Source organism: Ailuropoda melanoleuca, chromosome 1 (assembly GCF_002007445.2).
Source record: "Ailuropoda melanoleuca isolate Jingjing chromosome 1, ASM200744v2, whole genome shotgun sequence".
NCBI lineage: Eukaryota > Metazoa > Chordata > Mammalia > Carnivora > Ursidae > Ailuropoda > Ailuropoda melanoleuca.
This window is the reverse complement of record NC_048218.1, coordinates 45956730-45973829: the sequence shown is the minus strand read 5'-3', so window position 1 is coordinate 45973829 and position 17100 is coordinate 45956730. Positions and strand designations below refer to the sequence as shown.

At 35.7% G+C, this 17100-nt stretch overlaps 1 protein-coding gene across 17 annotated transcripts in view; it reads left to right on the top strand.

The window, feature by feature from the left end:
* ABI3BP (ABI family member 3 binding protein) overlaps nucleotides 1-17100 on the top strand; it is a 241368-nt gene that overhangs the window by 157292 nt on the left and 66976 nt on the right. For 5 of the 17 annotated variants that reach the window (XM_019797315.2, XM_034657432.1, XM_034657442.1 and 2 more), the window contains 13 exons: nucleotides 1125-1184; nucleotides 1932-2015; nucleotides 3224-3280; nucleotides 4301-4360; nucleotides 5339-5422; nucleotides 6049-6108; nucleotides 8321-8395; nucleotides 9231-9287; nucleotides 9954-10025; nucleotides 10495-10542; nucleotides 11294-11359; nucleotides 13492-13566; nucleotides 15653-15727. In XM_019797315.2, the coding sequence (XP_019652874.1) occupies nucleotides 1125-1184; nucleotides 1932-2015; nucleotides 3224-3280; nucleotides 4301-4360; nucleotides 5339-5422; nucleotides 6049-6108; nucleotides 8321-8395; nucleotides 9231-9287; nucleotides 9954-10025; nucleotides 10495-10542; nucleotides 11294-11359; nucleotides 13492-13566; nucleotides 15653-15727 (873 nt within the window). Of the gene's footprint in view, nucleotides 1-1124; nucleotides 1185-1931; nucleotides 2016-3223; nucleotides 3281-4300; nucleotides 4361-5338; nucleotides 5423-6048; nucleotides 6109-8320; nucleotides 8396-9230; nucleotides 9288-9953; nucleotides 10026-10494; nucleotides 10543-11293; nucleotides 11390-13491; nucleotides 13567-15652; nucleotides 15728-17100 lie in introns of all 17 variants that reach the window. The other 12 variants (XM_019797325.2, XM_019797324.2, XM_019797323.2 and 9 more) reach the window with 7 other exon arrangements.

The window sequence follows — 17100 nt, the reverse complement described above, 5'->3', positions numbered from 1 at the left end:
TATTCCTGGTTTGGAGTTTCAGCAGCCTAACCCAGCAGGGTCTCAAGAGTAATTCCAATGTTTGGAAGTAACAAATAGGCTCCATAAAAGTAAAGGTATAACTTGTGTTAAACAGCAGTTCCCACTGGAGAGATGGCAAGAGGAACACAGTAGGGGGAAATCTGTGGGGAAACTGAATGCCTCATGCTTCCTGAGTGAAATCTTCTCTGTCACTGTGCATTTTATTAATTTCCATCTATGTCTTGAAAATTAAACTTCTCTAGAAAAATTAGACGTATTCAGTTCAAATTAACAATGGTATCTTCAGTATCCCCGGGTCATATTAGCAGTTTTGTGGGTATAAATTTGGTGTGGGAGACATGTTTTTGTCCTCAAACCTGCAAGAAAGCTGAGAACAAAAGCCTTCGTAAATAAGACAGAAGATGGCATTAGCATGTATGCAAAGACAAGATCAAGATTGATTTCTGGATGCTATCAACAAAATGTGCTAGGAACATAAATATGTAGATCTGGAAAAGATAGATAAAGTGGAGCCTTGAAACCACCACAGTACAGGATAAGTAGAAAAGTAGGAATAAAATCAGAAAGAGTAGATATGAGTGAGACCAACCAAAGGAGACAGTCTAACCGTAGTACTAATATAAAAGATGTCTGACTAGACAGTGATAGGCAAATCATTCTGAATCATGATTTGTCCATGGATTCTCATGGTGGAGATTCTTAGGCATCTGATGGAGAAGTTCAGATGTGATCAAGTGGACATGAGTAAGCTCTTTGTTGCACATGAAGGCATGTTCCTTCTTTGCACAGAATGAAGGGATAACCTGCTGAGTTCATCACGCTGCAGCCTCACTTTCTTTCCAGTTGTTAGTAATATCCACACATCCCACTTTGACTTATTAGATGGAATCAGACCATCAAAGGAGGAATAAGGAAATAGTTACCTCACTGAGGTATGGCCAAATTTTAGGAAATCAGTGGTCTACTTTTTTAGTTGAAAAGTTTTTAGAAGTTGCTACATAGTTCTAGAAAGTATATGAGTAAGATTCATTTTGAAGTAAATCTTTTGAGGGTTTTTAAAATTTTAAGCAATCATTTTGTTTCTTTTTAATGCTTTTGGTCAGTTCCTACTGCAGACCTTGAACCTGTTGTGTTCAGAACTGAAACATGGGTAACAACACAAGGTAATAACACATGCTCCTCAGTACCTTCCCTTCTGATTGTCAGACTCATTCCATCAACATCATAACTCCAGGTTCTTTTACTTCATAAGGGCTACGTCATCCTCTGTTGTCACTCCATGAAATTCTTCATCCTAAAATTCTAAGGACTCTGACTCTTAAGACAAGTTATTCCTTGTTTTTAAGAGAGCCATGCATAAACTTAACTCAGGTCATCTGTGGTACAAATAACCATCTGAAATTGTTCTCTCACCTCATGTGCTTTTTAACCATGTTTTGTTAAAGCTGGGTTTAAAAAGCAGTTCTTTTGATGCTAATGACTGTTATGGTATCAGGAAGTTTCTTTTTGCATCTGAAGTTCTACTTTTTTTTTTAACTCTCTAATATCTGTCCTTTGATAAACATTTGGTTAATTATATGACCTTATCTTAGTAAACTGTCACAGAGTTTGTATCTGACTATGGCTGCTCCATAATATTTCTTCAGCGGGACTTACCCCTTTTGTTCAATAGAAGAGAAATATGAACACTATTTCATTTCTTGAATTAATAACTTAATTCTGTATGACTCATTCTCAATGAGCTTGCATTTATAAAAGAATATATACTATTAAGGGCAAAAGTTTCAAATTAAAAGGTTGATAAGGCAAATTTACTGATGTAAGTTTAGAAAACCTGGAGTCATTTGTCATGCTACCCTTAGCTTCTAAACTATGCAACTCTGTAGTAACCAAAGGTTTTCTTTCTTCAGCTCCTAAAACATCAAAACGGACCCGTCGTCCACGTCCCAAACATAAAACTACACCGACTTCTGAAGCACCTCAAACAAAACTGGGTAATTGTGGGTTTCTGGTTAAAGTAGTGAGTCTTAGCAGCTATTCGGAGTCTGGGTTTGATGCCAATGGTAGAAGTGATAGCCCATGTGAGCCCAGTATTGGTGAGGGCACAAGATGATCTACGCTGATCCCACCATTGACTTAGTGAAGGAAACATTGTTTGGGGGGACATCTGTGGCAACTGGATTCCTTGTGCTTTGTGCATAAAGATCTTCTATTTTAATATGTATTTATTTACTCTTATTTCATTCCATACTTCTCTAGAAGACAAAATGTCTTAAATAGAATCAATCATTTTTATTTCAAGAAATATTAAATCCCTTTCATTTCCCCCCAAGAGCTACATCAACAGCTGTGAGGATATCACAGATGTAGGTGGCTTTTTTTACTTCTCAGTCTGTAGTATAGTCAAAGCCAAAACCTGCCCCAATAAGAAGCATTCAAAGATTGAACCGTGGCAACGTGTCTGTGCCAATCAAGATTATTTATTTGCAGGTGTTATAAACATCAATGAGCTTAGGGAGAAAGAAGTTTGTGAAGGACAGGAATGAGGGGTTAGGAAGAAGGTGGGGAATCTTAGAATTGAGCAGAGGCAAAAAGAAAGCAGGTATTGAGGCCAACCAGGGAGCACAGGCCTCCTGGAACAAGGGAAGTACTGCTTCTAAGTGGTAATGATAGTGGTGAGTTTGGAAGGGTCCATAAGAACAGTTGAAGAAAGTTCTTGAAGGTATGACTCAGAAGTTTGGATCTGAACCTAGAAGCAGTAGTGGTCTTTCCTGCAACCTCTTCCACATTTTGTGTGTAGAGCTGTTTTTGTGTGTAGAGCAGAGAGCTGCTCTCCCGGGCACCACACACAGAGTGGTTGTTGCTTATCCTAATTAGTTCAATGCCTTTGTATCCTGTGAGGTCTCGGCCTATTTCTACTTACAAGTTCTCAGCAAAATGAACATGGTTCACTTTGCTTTGTTCTTTTCTGTGTGCCTCCTTTCAAACGAGAATATTGTGTTGACTTTGAGATGCTTACCAGATTATGTAGGCTATCACTGACTATTTCCTAAAAGAATGTTTACCTGGTTATAGGGTGACCAAATCTTTAAGTATTTAATTTCAGAAAAAAATTTAATTGCTATACATTTATTGAAGCAATGTTATACTGGTTAGATTTAATTTGCTGACCACAAGTATTTATTTCATTGCTTTTCATTAGTTCCTACTACAGATCTTGAACCTGGCCCTCTTAGAACTAAAGCTCCAGAAATCGTGGGTAATGACAATGTGTGTCCTTCAAATAGTGCTTTTCCTGCTCATTGTCATACCATTGTAGCCACAGTTCCTACCACATCTTAAAACCATTTTAAAAACTTCTCTTGTCTTCCATTGCAGTCTTCATCTTGAAATTATGCTAAGCTCTACCTCAAGTCATCTGTTAAAAAGAAAACCGTGACTATGCTAATTTCAGGACATCAAATTGCCATGTAACTTGTTCATTGTTTTCTCATGTGATCATGTGTATGTGCCGAAACAGCATTGACTACTTGAAGCTTTGTCTCAAACATGAACTTCCATCTAACCCTTATTTGCAATGCTTATCCTTCATCGATTGCAGAAATACCATGTTCTTTCATCATATTACTTTTTATTGTATTAGGATCTGTGTGATTATATTGATGGACCTATTGTTTCAAAACAAATGGTGTTTTAGTTAATGGTCAAAATTTTAAATCTACCTAAGTCTTGAAAGTTTAAATGATAGGCTTTCATGATAGAGTAGGATGATTCTTTCTTCTTTGCTAAGAGGGTTTAAGTGTTTCTTAACTTTTCTTGAGTCAAGGACTACTTTGAAACATTGATGAGCACACTGCTTTATGTATTGATCCTCATGCTTTCAAATAACTAAGCTCATTATACCCATGATTATTTAAATAATAGGCATTTGTCTCAACTCACGCAGAAGTGCAAGCAGATTGATAAATGCTTTTTCCAGTAGAGTTAGAAAAGTATAAATATATACAAATGTGTAAAAAAGTTTGTCTAGCAGAATTTTGCATGTTAGCAATAATCAGATAAACATCTAGTAGAACTTCTTATTGATCACAGTGATATTTCACAAAGTACAATGCTGTGTCTGTCTTAGGAGATGAATGGGTACCTTGCCACAGTGTGGTCAAATCTTCAGAGTAAATATTTCTTTTCTGTCAGTCCTGAAGCTTAAAAATTGACTTTTGCAGTTAGTCTTCAAGTGAATTTTTAATATCTCTTTGGTTTATTTTATTGTTTTGACCAGTTCTTCCTACAGTCCTTGAACCCGTCACTCTTAGAACGGAGGCTCCAGAAACAACATTAGGTAATGATATTCTGTGTTCCTCAACAATTTTTTCCTGCACATCATCAACCCATTCTATCATGGTAATCACTCTGTCACCAGCTTTATAAAACTTGTCATCTTCTGCTGTCCTTCAACTGTATTTTTTTTCCCCTTAAGGACATTGAAAACTCTTAAAAGAAGTTATCTATTGTTTTTAAAAGCTATGCATGAACTTGGGAATATCTGTCAACCATGTAATCTTGAACTTGTATCATGTACTTTTGTCTAAACAGGGCTCAAATTTAAAGCTGAGTTTCAAAGTCAGTAATGTCTGTGTCTTCTCTTGACCAACCAAATCATAACAATTCTGATGATATCATCGATTCTTTGGAAAAGTTCTATTTCTTGGTGTGAACCTACAAGCTACCTAGAGCATGGCTAGAGTCCTTACTTGTTTCGTTTTTTGTTTTTATAATATTTATTTTGTTATATTAGTCACCATACAGTACATCCCCAGTTTTTGATGCAATGTTCCATGATTCATTATTTGCATATAACAATCAGTGCACCATGCAATATGTGCCCTCCTTAATACCCATCACCGGCCTATCCCAATCCCCCACCCCCCTCCCCTCAGTTTGTTTCCCAGAGTCCACAGTCTGTCATGGTTCATTCCCCCTTCTTTTTACCCCCCCTTCATTCTTCCCTTCCTTCTCCTACCGATCTTCCTATTTCTTACGTTCCATAAATGAGTGAAACCATATGATAATTGTCTTTCTCTGCCTGTTTTTGAAGCTAGAGATTTATGAGATTGCTCACTCCTTGACTTCTTTTATGTGTGAGTTCTCTCTCTCAAGAATCTTCAGTGATTAAAAAAATAGTTAACAAAATAGAAAAAATTTCAATCTTGAAATACATATGCCTTGAACTTCAAGGCAATATGATGTATTTTAGAAAATCTAGAGCCTTATTTCCAAAACCGCCTTCACTGGAGTAATCCGAAGTTTCACATTTTAGCTCCTAAAACAGCACAACGAACCCGTCGTCCACGTCCCAGACCTAAAACCACATCAAGCCCTGAGGCACCTCAGACCAAAGAGGGTAAATATGTTATTCTATGGTTTGATGGGTGAACCCTAGCAGTCTGTCCCCATGGGTCTCAAGGAAATGCCTCTGATGGGAAGTAAGAGTCTTCATCTTCCCTAAAAGTCAAAGCATGAGGTATGGTTAGCAACTAATTCTTGAGGGAAATTTTTGGTCTGTTTAAAAATGTGTTTATAGCAAGATTGGCATAGTCACTCATAGTTATTTATTGCTATATCTGCATTTAAACACATCTATTTATTATGGTCATGATTACATAAGCATAGATATTTTTTTCAGCTTTCAAAAACTACAAGTTACTTTCATATGTATTTTCCTATATATTGCCTAAACAGAATTTCCAAAACAAGCTTTCATCTTGGCTAGACTTAGAAAATCAAACCCCTAGAAAAACCTCATGTTGACCACACTAACTGACATAGCAGAATTTAAAGGTTGTGACTACCTTCTACAATGAATGGTTCCTAGCTAGTGTGACCAAATCCTCAAAAAGAAACTGCTTCCTGTCAATTCAAAACTTTAAAAAAATTGTTTTTCATTTGAAACTAATGTTCTGAAAGAAAAATTAAGGTTTTCTACGTGTGTTTAAACTTTCTCATGTTCATGTTGTTGCTTTTGGTTAGTTCCTGCTACGAGCTTTGAACCTGTTATTCATAGTTCTGAGGCTCCAGAAACAACATTAGGTAATGATTTTTGTGACCTCATTATATGCTTTTTTATTCATTTAAAACCTACCCCATCACTGTCATGGCCAGAGTTGCTCCTGCTTCCTTAGACTGCTGATGTTCTGTTTCATACCATCTTATGGGTAGTCAAGATTCTTAATTCAAGTGCTACCTATTGTTTTTAACAAATGTCCCTGAACTCAGGTGAGGAAAGCTATGTGCCATGAAACCCCCTTTAAAATTTCATTATCTGGTCCAAGGAACTGTCTGAAGCCCAAATTACAACCCATCTCTTTGGTATTTAGAGCTATAAAATGATGATAATTAAGTACCATGAAATTTTTCCTAGCAACTTACTTTCTATAGGATTTTTGAGACACTCTCATTCTCTTCCTATTTTAAAAGATGATTTCTCCCTGTTAAATTTTCCAAAAAAATTGCTTCATTAGAAGTGCCAGTCCTAGTAAATTTAAGTTATGGCTTTCCTCACCATGGATGAATTTGGTTATTCTTTATCTTCTAGTTTAGTATTGGTTCTTAATCTTCACTAAGTAGGAATCTCTGAGTATCTAATTATATTAATATTTATTCCTATTCCTTTAATTAATTGTTATTTGGTTTTCAAAACACCCTCAGTAATGTTAAAAGCAAATTAGATTAGTAAAGTGAAAATTTTCATGCTTAAGTAATAATCTCAAGAAAATCTAATGTTTTAGAAAACATAAGTCTGTGTACAGTGCTTTTGAGGTTTCTAGACCTATAAACACAATAGCAACTGAAGATTTTCTTCCTTTAGTTTCTAAAACATGGGGGGAAAGATCCATTCTCCTCCCAAACTTTAAACTTCCCAAAGTTTTACAGCTGAAACCAAGAAAATCAATGATTTCCAGTTTGAGTCTTTCTAGCTTATTGCAGGTGAATCTCAGGAGTGACAATGATGTGGCTTGTTAACTTTCACTTCCCACCTCTATGCTATCTAAGAGAGAGCAGACACAAATAGTGGTTAGCATCTTCACAATTGAATGTTGACCAGAAGGTTCATGGTTGGGGGAGATCTAGGGTAGCCAAAATCATCATGTACCCTGCATAAGGATTGTCTCCAACAACAGATGCATCTTATTCAATTCTCTTACCATTCCATTCCACTTATCTTTTTAAAAATTAGCAATACTTCTTTGGCTTAGTAAACAAAAATTTCCTTGCCTTCTGTGTTCCCAGCACCATATTAACATTTGAGTAGAGTCGGGTGAGGTGAGGACCAGAGGTAGAGATCAAAAGTAAGAACATGTTTTACTTCTTGAAAAGAGTACGAAATAATTGCAAGGAAACCCTGTTTTCAGGGGGGTTTTGTTGTTGTTTTAGATATAAGGCAATTTGCTTATACAAAAGCAGCTTGTTTAATTGAATGGTAAAAATATGGAGAGAAAATACTTAAACAAATCAAAGATCTATGTGGACTCATAGATAACAGTTGGGCTTTGAAAGAACTTCAGTTTTTGCATTAGTAGTGGAAGGGTAGGAATAGCAAACATAAAATGAAAACTCAATACCTGTTGAGGTTACTGAAGTGGGAGGTCAAACTAGAACACAGAACAAAGCACTCCTAGATGGTACTAAACATTTTGGTAATGATAATATCATAAAGTCAGCCTTAAGAAGTTCTTTAAAAGCCCTTGTGGGAATTCAGATTCAGGTACAATAGTCAGTGAGAACCTGTTTTTTTGTTGTTTTTTTGTTTGTTTGTTTTTGTTTTTTCCAAATCTTTTCTGTAAGGATGTCAGATGGTAAATATTTTATACTTTGTAGGCCATTCAGTCTCTGTCACAACTACTTGATTCGAATGTAGTATCTCAGTGGAAGGAAACCAAAACCTATATGTAAATAAATGATATGTAAATATGCCTTGAATCATCTTAGTTTGTGGGTGTGGTTGTGTTCCAATAAAGCATTAATTAGATTTTATACCATTTCACATGTCATAAAATATTACTCTTAATTTTTTTTCCATCATTGAAAAATACAAAAGCCATTCTTAGCTCACAGGTCAGGCAAAGGGCTGGATTGGGAGGACCATAGTTTGCCAATCGCTGCTTTAAATAATGTATACTCTGCATGGCTCTCCATAATCCTGTGATTTTGAAGATCTATGCATTTCAGTTCATTGCTACCTTTATCTAAAATCTGTGAAATATCCATAATTACTTTGACAACTTAGATACTCTTCTTTCAGCTCCCATTGAACTGCCAACTCTTATTTTGAAACCAGTGACATCACCAAGCCTAGAAATGACACAGAGTCAACCTGGTAACTGGACTCTCTTATCTGTCTGGGTACACTGTGAGCTTCAGGGGACATGTTCCAAGTGTTGATTTCCAAATATAAAAAAACGAATAATACACATTTAATAACTTAATATATTGTACATGCTCTTTCCATGGTTGCATATTGGTGTTTAGTAATTTATTCATAGTAATTGCTATTCAACTGATAAGCATCTTCATTTCATTGTGTTAATTCTGTATCACATAGAGAATAACCAAGTATGTGATTAAGTAGTTAATAAAACCACTTAGAAGAACTGATTTTATTCTTCCTATTTTTCACTAAAGATTACAAACTTTCTTTTTAGTAATAAGTTAAATTTGTGCTCTGCTATGTAAAAAGAATGCTAGTTCAGTTGCGACCATCAAGGAAAGAGAAAGTGCGCACTTCAGTAAAGATAACAAAATCACCCTATACAATATTGCCCTTCAAAATTGAAAACAAATATTTTAAGTTAGCAATGTGGTTGCTACCCTGGACATATATTTTGAAACATAAGATCTAACTTTTTTTTCTAGCATAGGATTATAATTTCTTTTCATCTCCTTTGTGCATCTTGTAATTAGTTAAATGGCATTTTGGTGCTCATGATGGTACAAGGTATGACTGTTAATAGTTACCTACAACACTTAGAAAACTGTGACTTCAATTCAGTTATTGGGGCTTCCCTTGGTGTTGTTAATAACGTTGTTATTATCATAACATTGAGCATCTATAGGTGCAAGACACTTTTCTAAATACTTAGTTTGTATGCATTCATTCAATGCTGGCAACAGCCCACCCTTGATCAATTGTATCATTTTGTGTCCTTTGCTAGTTTCTGAAGTCCTGGAATCCATTACATTAAACACTGAGTCATCAAAGGAAGCTTTAGGTAAAATTGTTTTCCAATGAGAAGTCAGATATATGTGCTTTTCCATCTCATTGCAGAAGTTGTCTTTGGATGTCCTCACACTTTGTGACATTTCATAGCTCCTCACATCTTGTCTGTGCTCATCCAGTGAGTCTTAAGAGTCAAATGTTTCACACAGCACATTGTGCTGATGCCTGCTGTAATGCTATGCAAGTTTCACAATTTCCTTAGCTCCCTTTCCCTCTGAATTTAAGATTTAGTTTTTTAATATTCTGATCATTCTTTAAATATGGATTTGCACATCTTATTTTTCATGTTTATATTGTTTTTAGGATTCATCCCTATGCTTTTCAAGGACTCACTCTTTGTCTTTTTCTTACTAGAATCCTTAACCAAAATCTGTAAGGAAGTGACATTACCTGCTTTGCTCCAGGTAGAAATTGCTGAAGACACTGCCAGTTGTGGTGTGTGTGCACGTGCCCACACTGAACACTGCCTTGATTTTCTGCCTTCATCTCTGCCCTCTTAAACTGTAGCCATCTTCCTAATCTACCTAAATGTTATGTATTCTCATGAATGCATCCACTTAAGATAACTAACCTCTGTTTTCAAATTAAATAACATGTTCTATGACCATGTGTTACGCGCTACCCACCACTAACCAGCCATTCCCTGTTTATTCCATAGCACCAACTGTAACAGATTATCTGTATCCTTCTGCCAAAGCACCACCCAGTCCAGAGGAACCAAAGACTGAAGGTGGTAAAGGTTTTCATGCTTTGATTCATTTATTCAACAAATTTTTAATTAGCATCTGTCATGTCCATGGAACATGAAAGTTCAAGCTGTGGTACTTGTTCTATAACTGAATTCATTTGAAGAGGAGTAGCTTCCAAAATCCTTGGAGTCTTCCAACTACAGTGATAATTGATCTCTGAATACAGAAATTCTGGTTTCTCTATGGTGTCAAAATATTGAGACATAATAGCATTTGACTGCCAGTTAATGACAATTAAAACATTAATATTAGTTGGAGAATTAGTATGACAGAATAGGATTTCCCCCTCGGTTCTCTCTCTTTTCTGCTCTAAATCCATTGTCCTATCTGTAAAAATATGATGCATATTCCTAAGAGAATGAGGTGTGTTGATATTCAAGAAGGAAATAACTTGACTATAGCTTAGCATCTTAAAGTTTTCTAAAATTGTTCTCCTTTGTTTTGATACAGTTGTGGAATCTATTACAAATGTGTCTGAACCACCTGAGACCACGCTAGGTAATGACACACCACAGCAGCTTTTGTCCTCATTGCCACCATCACCTGAGAACCTCAGGTTCTCTTTCATTGTGAATTCATGTTGCAACATCATTCTTCATCACAGCAGTTAATTTTCTATCTAGGTGCTTCTATTCATAACCATTGTCCAAAAAGTCTCTTCTGTTTTGTATCTAGATATTGGTCTCTTTCTCTACTTAAGTCAGTGAAACTGTCAAACCTAAGGCATCTTTTTCCTAACATTGAACATTCTCCCAGCTTGCATTGTGTTGAATATTTCAGTTTTCCTTTTGTATGGTGATCCATTTTATACTTTCTGCCCTAGCCACATACTTTCCATTAACACTCGTTCCATCACATTCATTTACATGTTTGATTTTTTTTTGCTCTAATTTTAATTGAAATCCAATGCTTCTTCACTGGCTCATGCTTTAACATTTTTTATTACTTTGGTTTTCCCTTTAAGTTTACTACTAAATATATCTTTCTAGGATTGTTGAGGAAGTATTAGTTTGAAGTAAGAATTTAAAAAGTAAGGATATCGCTTAATTTGAAAGTATTTTGGAATCTGGCATCTCAGCATTTTTTAAACTAAATGCATTATGAAGAAGTAGGAATACTATTTTGCTACAGAGTTGCAATTTTCTTTTCTTTTCTTTTTTTTTTGTTATCATCCTTTCTGTCATCTATCTATACTCAAAGTTTGTGAAGCACTATCGTAACCCCAGGTACTTTCCTTCAATTACCATAGAGACATCTCCTCTGCCTTCCCAAACTATAGTCCTACCCAGCCCAGATGAGCCTTCGACCGAGCCGGGTAAATATTATTTTGTATTTCATGTAGAAGGTGAGTGTTTGCAGAATTTGTAAGAATGGAAAGACCATATGGGCACCATAGACATCAGAACGCCTAAGTTAGCCACTCTGCTCACATTCTTTGTTGGGCGATCCTACTTTTCTGATGTCCATTTCTCCTATCCATAAGCCGTAGCCATTCACATGACAGTGTTGTGAATATTCTTCGGAATATGACTGACAAACTGTTCTCAGCTACTCTTCAAGTGTTTCAAACGGGACATAGTAATGTTTCTGGGGAAGAACATTTATATTCCATTTTTAAATATAAATGCATATCCTAATTTTAAATACTTTATCATCTTGACTAGAACTTTTACAAATTCTATGGTCATGTACAAAATATTTTAAGGTAACTAATTTGTGTTTGAGATTAACAGAAACCTCCAGAAACAGATTTCACTATGCAAAACACATAAAGGAGTATAACTGGCCAATCAGCTTATCATTACTCAGGTCCTTTACTTCTTTCTACTCCTCTTCCCGCAGCAGTTTGTCCATTTCACTGCATGTAAATAAGAGAAACTGACTCAAACCAGCTAGTTGGCAAGTCGTAAAGGCTCACTTGATGGTGCAATTTGAAATATAGGAAGACAAATCACCAACATGAATAACTAAATGTGCTGCTTCTTACAAGGAAAAATCCTCTCAATATTTATAGGCTTTCTTGGACTGATAGTTTATCGAAAATAAGCCCAAACTTGTGTTTTGATTATCATTAAACTATTTCACATGGGTCTATTTCCAAAGAAGATATGAATATTAATTTTATACGTTGTCCTCTAAAATATCTTATTAAGTTTTACCTATTAAACTCTACAGTTTAATTTTTACTGAAATTTCACACTAACTGCATTAACCGAATCTGTGCCAGTTATCTCTTACTTTTCCAAAGTTTCTTAAATATTAGCTGTATTACTGGATATCACTGAAATGTTTAATTGGGAGTACTCTTGGTGATACCTACCTCATACCCTGGGAGAAGTAAACAGCCTGCCAGGAACCTCAGCAAGCAAGGAAGTTGAGAGTGAGAAAAATCACAAGATTGAAAGAAACTCTACAATCAGAATTTCAGGATTGGAAGGGCCCATAAGAGTCCTGTTACTTTTGATGCAACACATGAGGCTATAGATTGAGTGATTAGCAAAGGGAGCTCTAAATCGTCCAGCTCCTAAACCAGTACAGTCTCCTGCATATCTTGGTGTTCATTTCTCTGCAGGCAATTCCACTAAAGATTCCACTGAAGCCACTGTATTCAGACTCTTTAGAAACGTCTAGTATCTCAAAACTCTAATTTTCAGCAAGCTTTCCTTAAGGTGCCAGAAACTTAGTGACCTTGAAAACCATTTTGTTTCTCCTAAGCTGTATATACCAAACACACTTGAGACTGTGCAAATGAGGTGTTTCCACAAGCTGCAACCTCACATTTAATTGTTCCTTTCCTCCAGCAGGATATACTTCGAATTTTCTTGGTAAAGATACAATTGATTTTTTACAGTGAATATCTTAGAACTACTTTAGGAGTTTCCCAAGAAAGGAATAACTTTCTGAAGAATGAGAAATTTCTTTCAATTTCTGTTCAGTTTTTCTTCCCCAGTATAACCAATGAAAGCTGTGTTTTGTTTCATAAGATTTTTCCATTAGCACTGCTATTAAAATGTATTTATTTTCTAGGTATATTCGGAATGTAACATGCTAACTTTGTTTTTAGAAGAAATTGTATTTATCTGCACTTAAAATATTATACTGGGATATTCTGGTAAAATGGTGTAAACTTGTAATAAGGATGAATTCTTGTTATTATGAAATTTATTTTCAACCTTTTTAAAAGGTATTTGAAGTAGATATTTCAGAAATTCCAACAGTTTCATTTGCCAGCTGAATATCTTGGACATCATTTAATGTACTTTCTGTTTTTGTTTTCCATTATAATAGAAATTTATATTCCTATATTTTGTGGTTCTGTGGGAGCTTTAATTGCATTAATTGCTGTGTATTTAGGCCTTCATCTTTGAGATCCTGGAAGCTTAGATACTGTGATTCTTGAAGCGCTCAAGAGCTCCAAACCCTCCAAACCTATATTCTTTCTTTTAGCTCCCAAGCAGACACCGCGTGCTCCTCCCAAACCAAAAACATCTCCACGTCCAAGAATTCCACAAACACAGCCAGGTAAATACATATTTTATATTCTGGCCTGAAGAGTTCGATATTAGTGGAATTATTCTATTAAATTATAGCAAGTTGGGTTTTTAACTCTGGTAAAGCGAGTCTTCCTTTGAAACCTAAAAAGTCTTTACATTTACTTTTGAACTTCAGTAAGAAGTATGTTATTGGAATAACTTACTCCAGAAAGCTTCCCTATGGTTACATTATTTGAAGAGGGAGCTGGAGAAGAATGGAATTTCTTAAGAGTAGACTCCCCACCCCCATTGCCTCTCTGAGCTTGGGCATACCTGTCCCTTCCAGTCCTTAAATGGGCCTCCTCCTAACAATCATCTACTTTTTTTTTTAACTTCAGTAGATTTTATTTAATAGTATGTCATGAAGATATGTTTTATATGTATGTATATTCTCTCCTATAACATAATGTTATATAATATTGCTTTGGTGGTTTTGCTGTAAAATTTTGGTAAGGACCCAAACAAGAGTCATTATAAACTATTTTGCATTCTTTTCAAGAGGCTTTTCTTATTTGAATGACTAAACCAAACCCTAACTTCTCAACCAAGATCTTGTCCAACTTCTCCAACTGCCTTGGAGGATCTCTGTTGGGGGCTACCATAAACTTGACATGCCTCAAAGAAACTTCATCATCTTTTCCTCCTTTCAATTTCTCATTTGCATCGCTGGCAGGTTCTTAGTATTTTACAACTAATTTTTACTCTTTTTCCTCATCCAGCTTCTGCAGCGTGTCCATCCACTACTTTTTTCAGAATGAAATCGTAATTGGGCATACCACCTTTCTTCCTATTTATGCTTAGATGGCAAGACTTGAATCTATATTTGGCATTTAAGGGCAAAGTGGAATAAAAAGTTTAGAATAAATCATCAAGAATATTTTGTCATTGAATAAAGACTTGATTTTTAGATTCCTGTGTTCATAGGTAATAGTCAACAACCCATTAATTTTATACCCAGAAATCTTACAACCACCAAAACTGTGTGTGCTTTTGGCTTATGTGGGGTCAAACATGAGAATCAGAATATACTCTGATGTCAAATTTGTAAAATTTGTAAAAATCAATGTCAAATTTATAAAAATTATCTAGAAGTGGAAAAAATTTTATTACAGTCACATAAGTTTCACAACATTTTGACATTGCACATTTAATTCTCACAAACACCCTTTGGGTTAGGACAGGTTTATTATTTCCACCTAAAAAATAAGAAACAAGTTAAAATGTGACCTCAGTGCTGGGATCTAGAAAGCCCGTGTTTGGACCTAGTGCTCCTGTCTGGACCTCAGCGTTCAGTTCAAGTCTCATCTCTGGTACTTAATTACTGTGTAACCTCAGGCAGACAGTCACTAACCCAAGCCATTAAAGTGAAGCTCATAATTCCTTCCTTCCATCGTTATGGTGAGAATCAAAGAGCATAATCCTTTTAAAACCACTTTGGAAATTGTAAAATGAGCTATAAATAAATTAGACCTCTTTTTCTGGTATCTGTTGCATTAACAACTCATTACTCCAAAGAAATAGTTGTGGGAAGACCATTTTAGTTTGTGAATATGCTCATTCATGGATTTATGTGGGGCCTAAGAATTGCAGGGGATCTAGAATGAGAGTCTACCCAATCCAGTCCCTCCTGCTTCCCTTTCTGCTGTTGCCTGAGCTACCTTGAAGCTTGTCCTATCCATGCTTCATTGCCTTCTACTCTGAATTCACTAAATTCATCTTCACAGAAAGACATGAGGCTAGGTTTGAGGAGTCAGGCAAACATCCAGAAAGGAAGAATACTTCTCCATTAATTTAATTGTTCTCTCTTCTGAAAAGAAGATTTCAAAAAAATTATCCATCCTACCCTTACGCTTAGTCATATTTTGTGGTTTCTCAGACATCATTTTTCTAAAAGTATCTGGAATTCTAACTGATAAATGCTTAGAGCTTAAGGTTTATTTTTCTATCTAATTCCCATTTCAATACTTTTTTTTCCTAATTCATGGTCAGACTTACACTTTATCATATCTTCCATGTTTAGCAGGACTGGGAGATGCTGGAACAAAATGACTCACCATCTGAGTTCTCTCTTTCAGCTCGCAAGGTGTCCCAGCATGTTACTTCAAAGCCAAAAGCATCACCAACTCCAGAAGTATCATATACTCTGCCTGGTAAATGATTCATTTCATGTTTAAGCCAAATGCATTCTCCTACCACACTCTGCTGCAATGACACCTGAGAGCTGATAGATGTGAGGGCAATATTTCACTCATGTTCTGACACCATGTTGAATCATCCATGGTCTGATTATCTCGGAGGTTTTGTAGGTTATCTAGTTGCTCATATAGTAAGCTATTGATTCAATCAAAAGGTAGCGAATTATGCCAAGGGTAGACCTTTCCTTTAGAACTAAAAATCTCGTATTTTCTGACTTATAAAAAAAATAAACCTACCAATGCTAACTGTACTATATTCAAATGGTTCACCAAGAAAGATAAAATCAAAAATCTGAGGGTTATTTTCCCACAAAAAAAAGATGAAATGTTTTACAAATAGAGAAAATGATGTTTATCCATTATCCTGGTTCAGTAATTTTATACTACCCAGCATTGAGGGTGTTTCTCTGTCAAATCCTATTTTACAGAGCAGTTCATGGAACAACAGCTTAGGTTTAGAAATAAGAAATTTTACATACACAAAGGATTTCTTTAGCTACAAATCTGTCTCTTGCCTATCATCTGATGGGAGCAGTTGGTGTGGGAACCGCAAGGACCCAGACATTTCCTGAGTCTTGCCACCAATGCTCTAGGTGCTCAAGTGACCTTAGGAAACCACTGTAAGAAGAACAGTTCTCTAATAAAACGAACAAAGCTAATTTTTAACTAGAGTATCTGGAAAATGCTATAATTTTTTCTTTCTTTTAAATGCTCCAATTATTATAGATTTCTAGATGCTCCTAGAAGCCTATGGAACATTCCCAGAACCAAAGGATTTCTAAGCTATAGCGTGAAATGATGACATTTTGGAAGCAAGCCTGAATTCACTTGCTATAAATGTTTTCCAGATTTGTAAGTGAGGGGTATTACTGCTGCTGTGGGATAATCTGGTTGTTGCAGGTGGCAGTAGGCCAGAGAGGCTCCTTAGCTCTTAAGTCTAGAATGTCAATTTGCACCACTAAACACAACAGCCAGTATTATAAACACCAACAAGAAAAGAAGTTGATCTTCGCACTTGCAAAAGTGGGAATTTCTCATTTTCAGTTTCAGGAAAAAAATGTCACAGAAATTGAGTCATTAATGATAACAACAGTAGGTTTGAGTGATTTTGTGTGCTTTTCTTTTTTGTTAGAGAAAGTAATACCGTTGGTCCTAATGTGACTTAATCTCCTTAAACCACGTCTAATGCTAAAACTATAACTAATAGTTAAATATTTTTCCTTTTTAAAATATCTAATATTTGCCTTAATTCCACCTTATTTTTTGACAGGAACTCGAACCTTAAGTTTGAGCACTGAAACAACAGCACAAACTACCCCCTGGAGCCT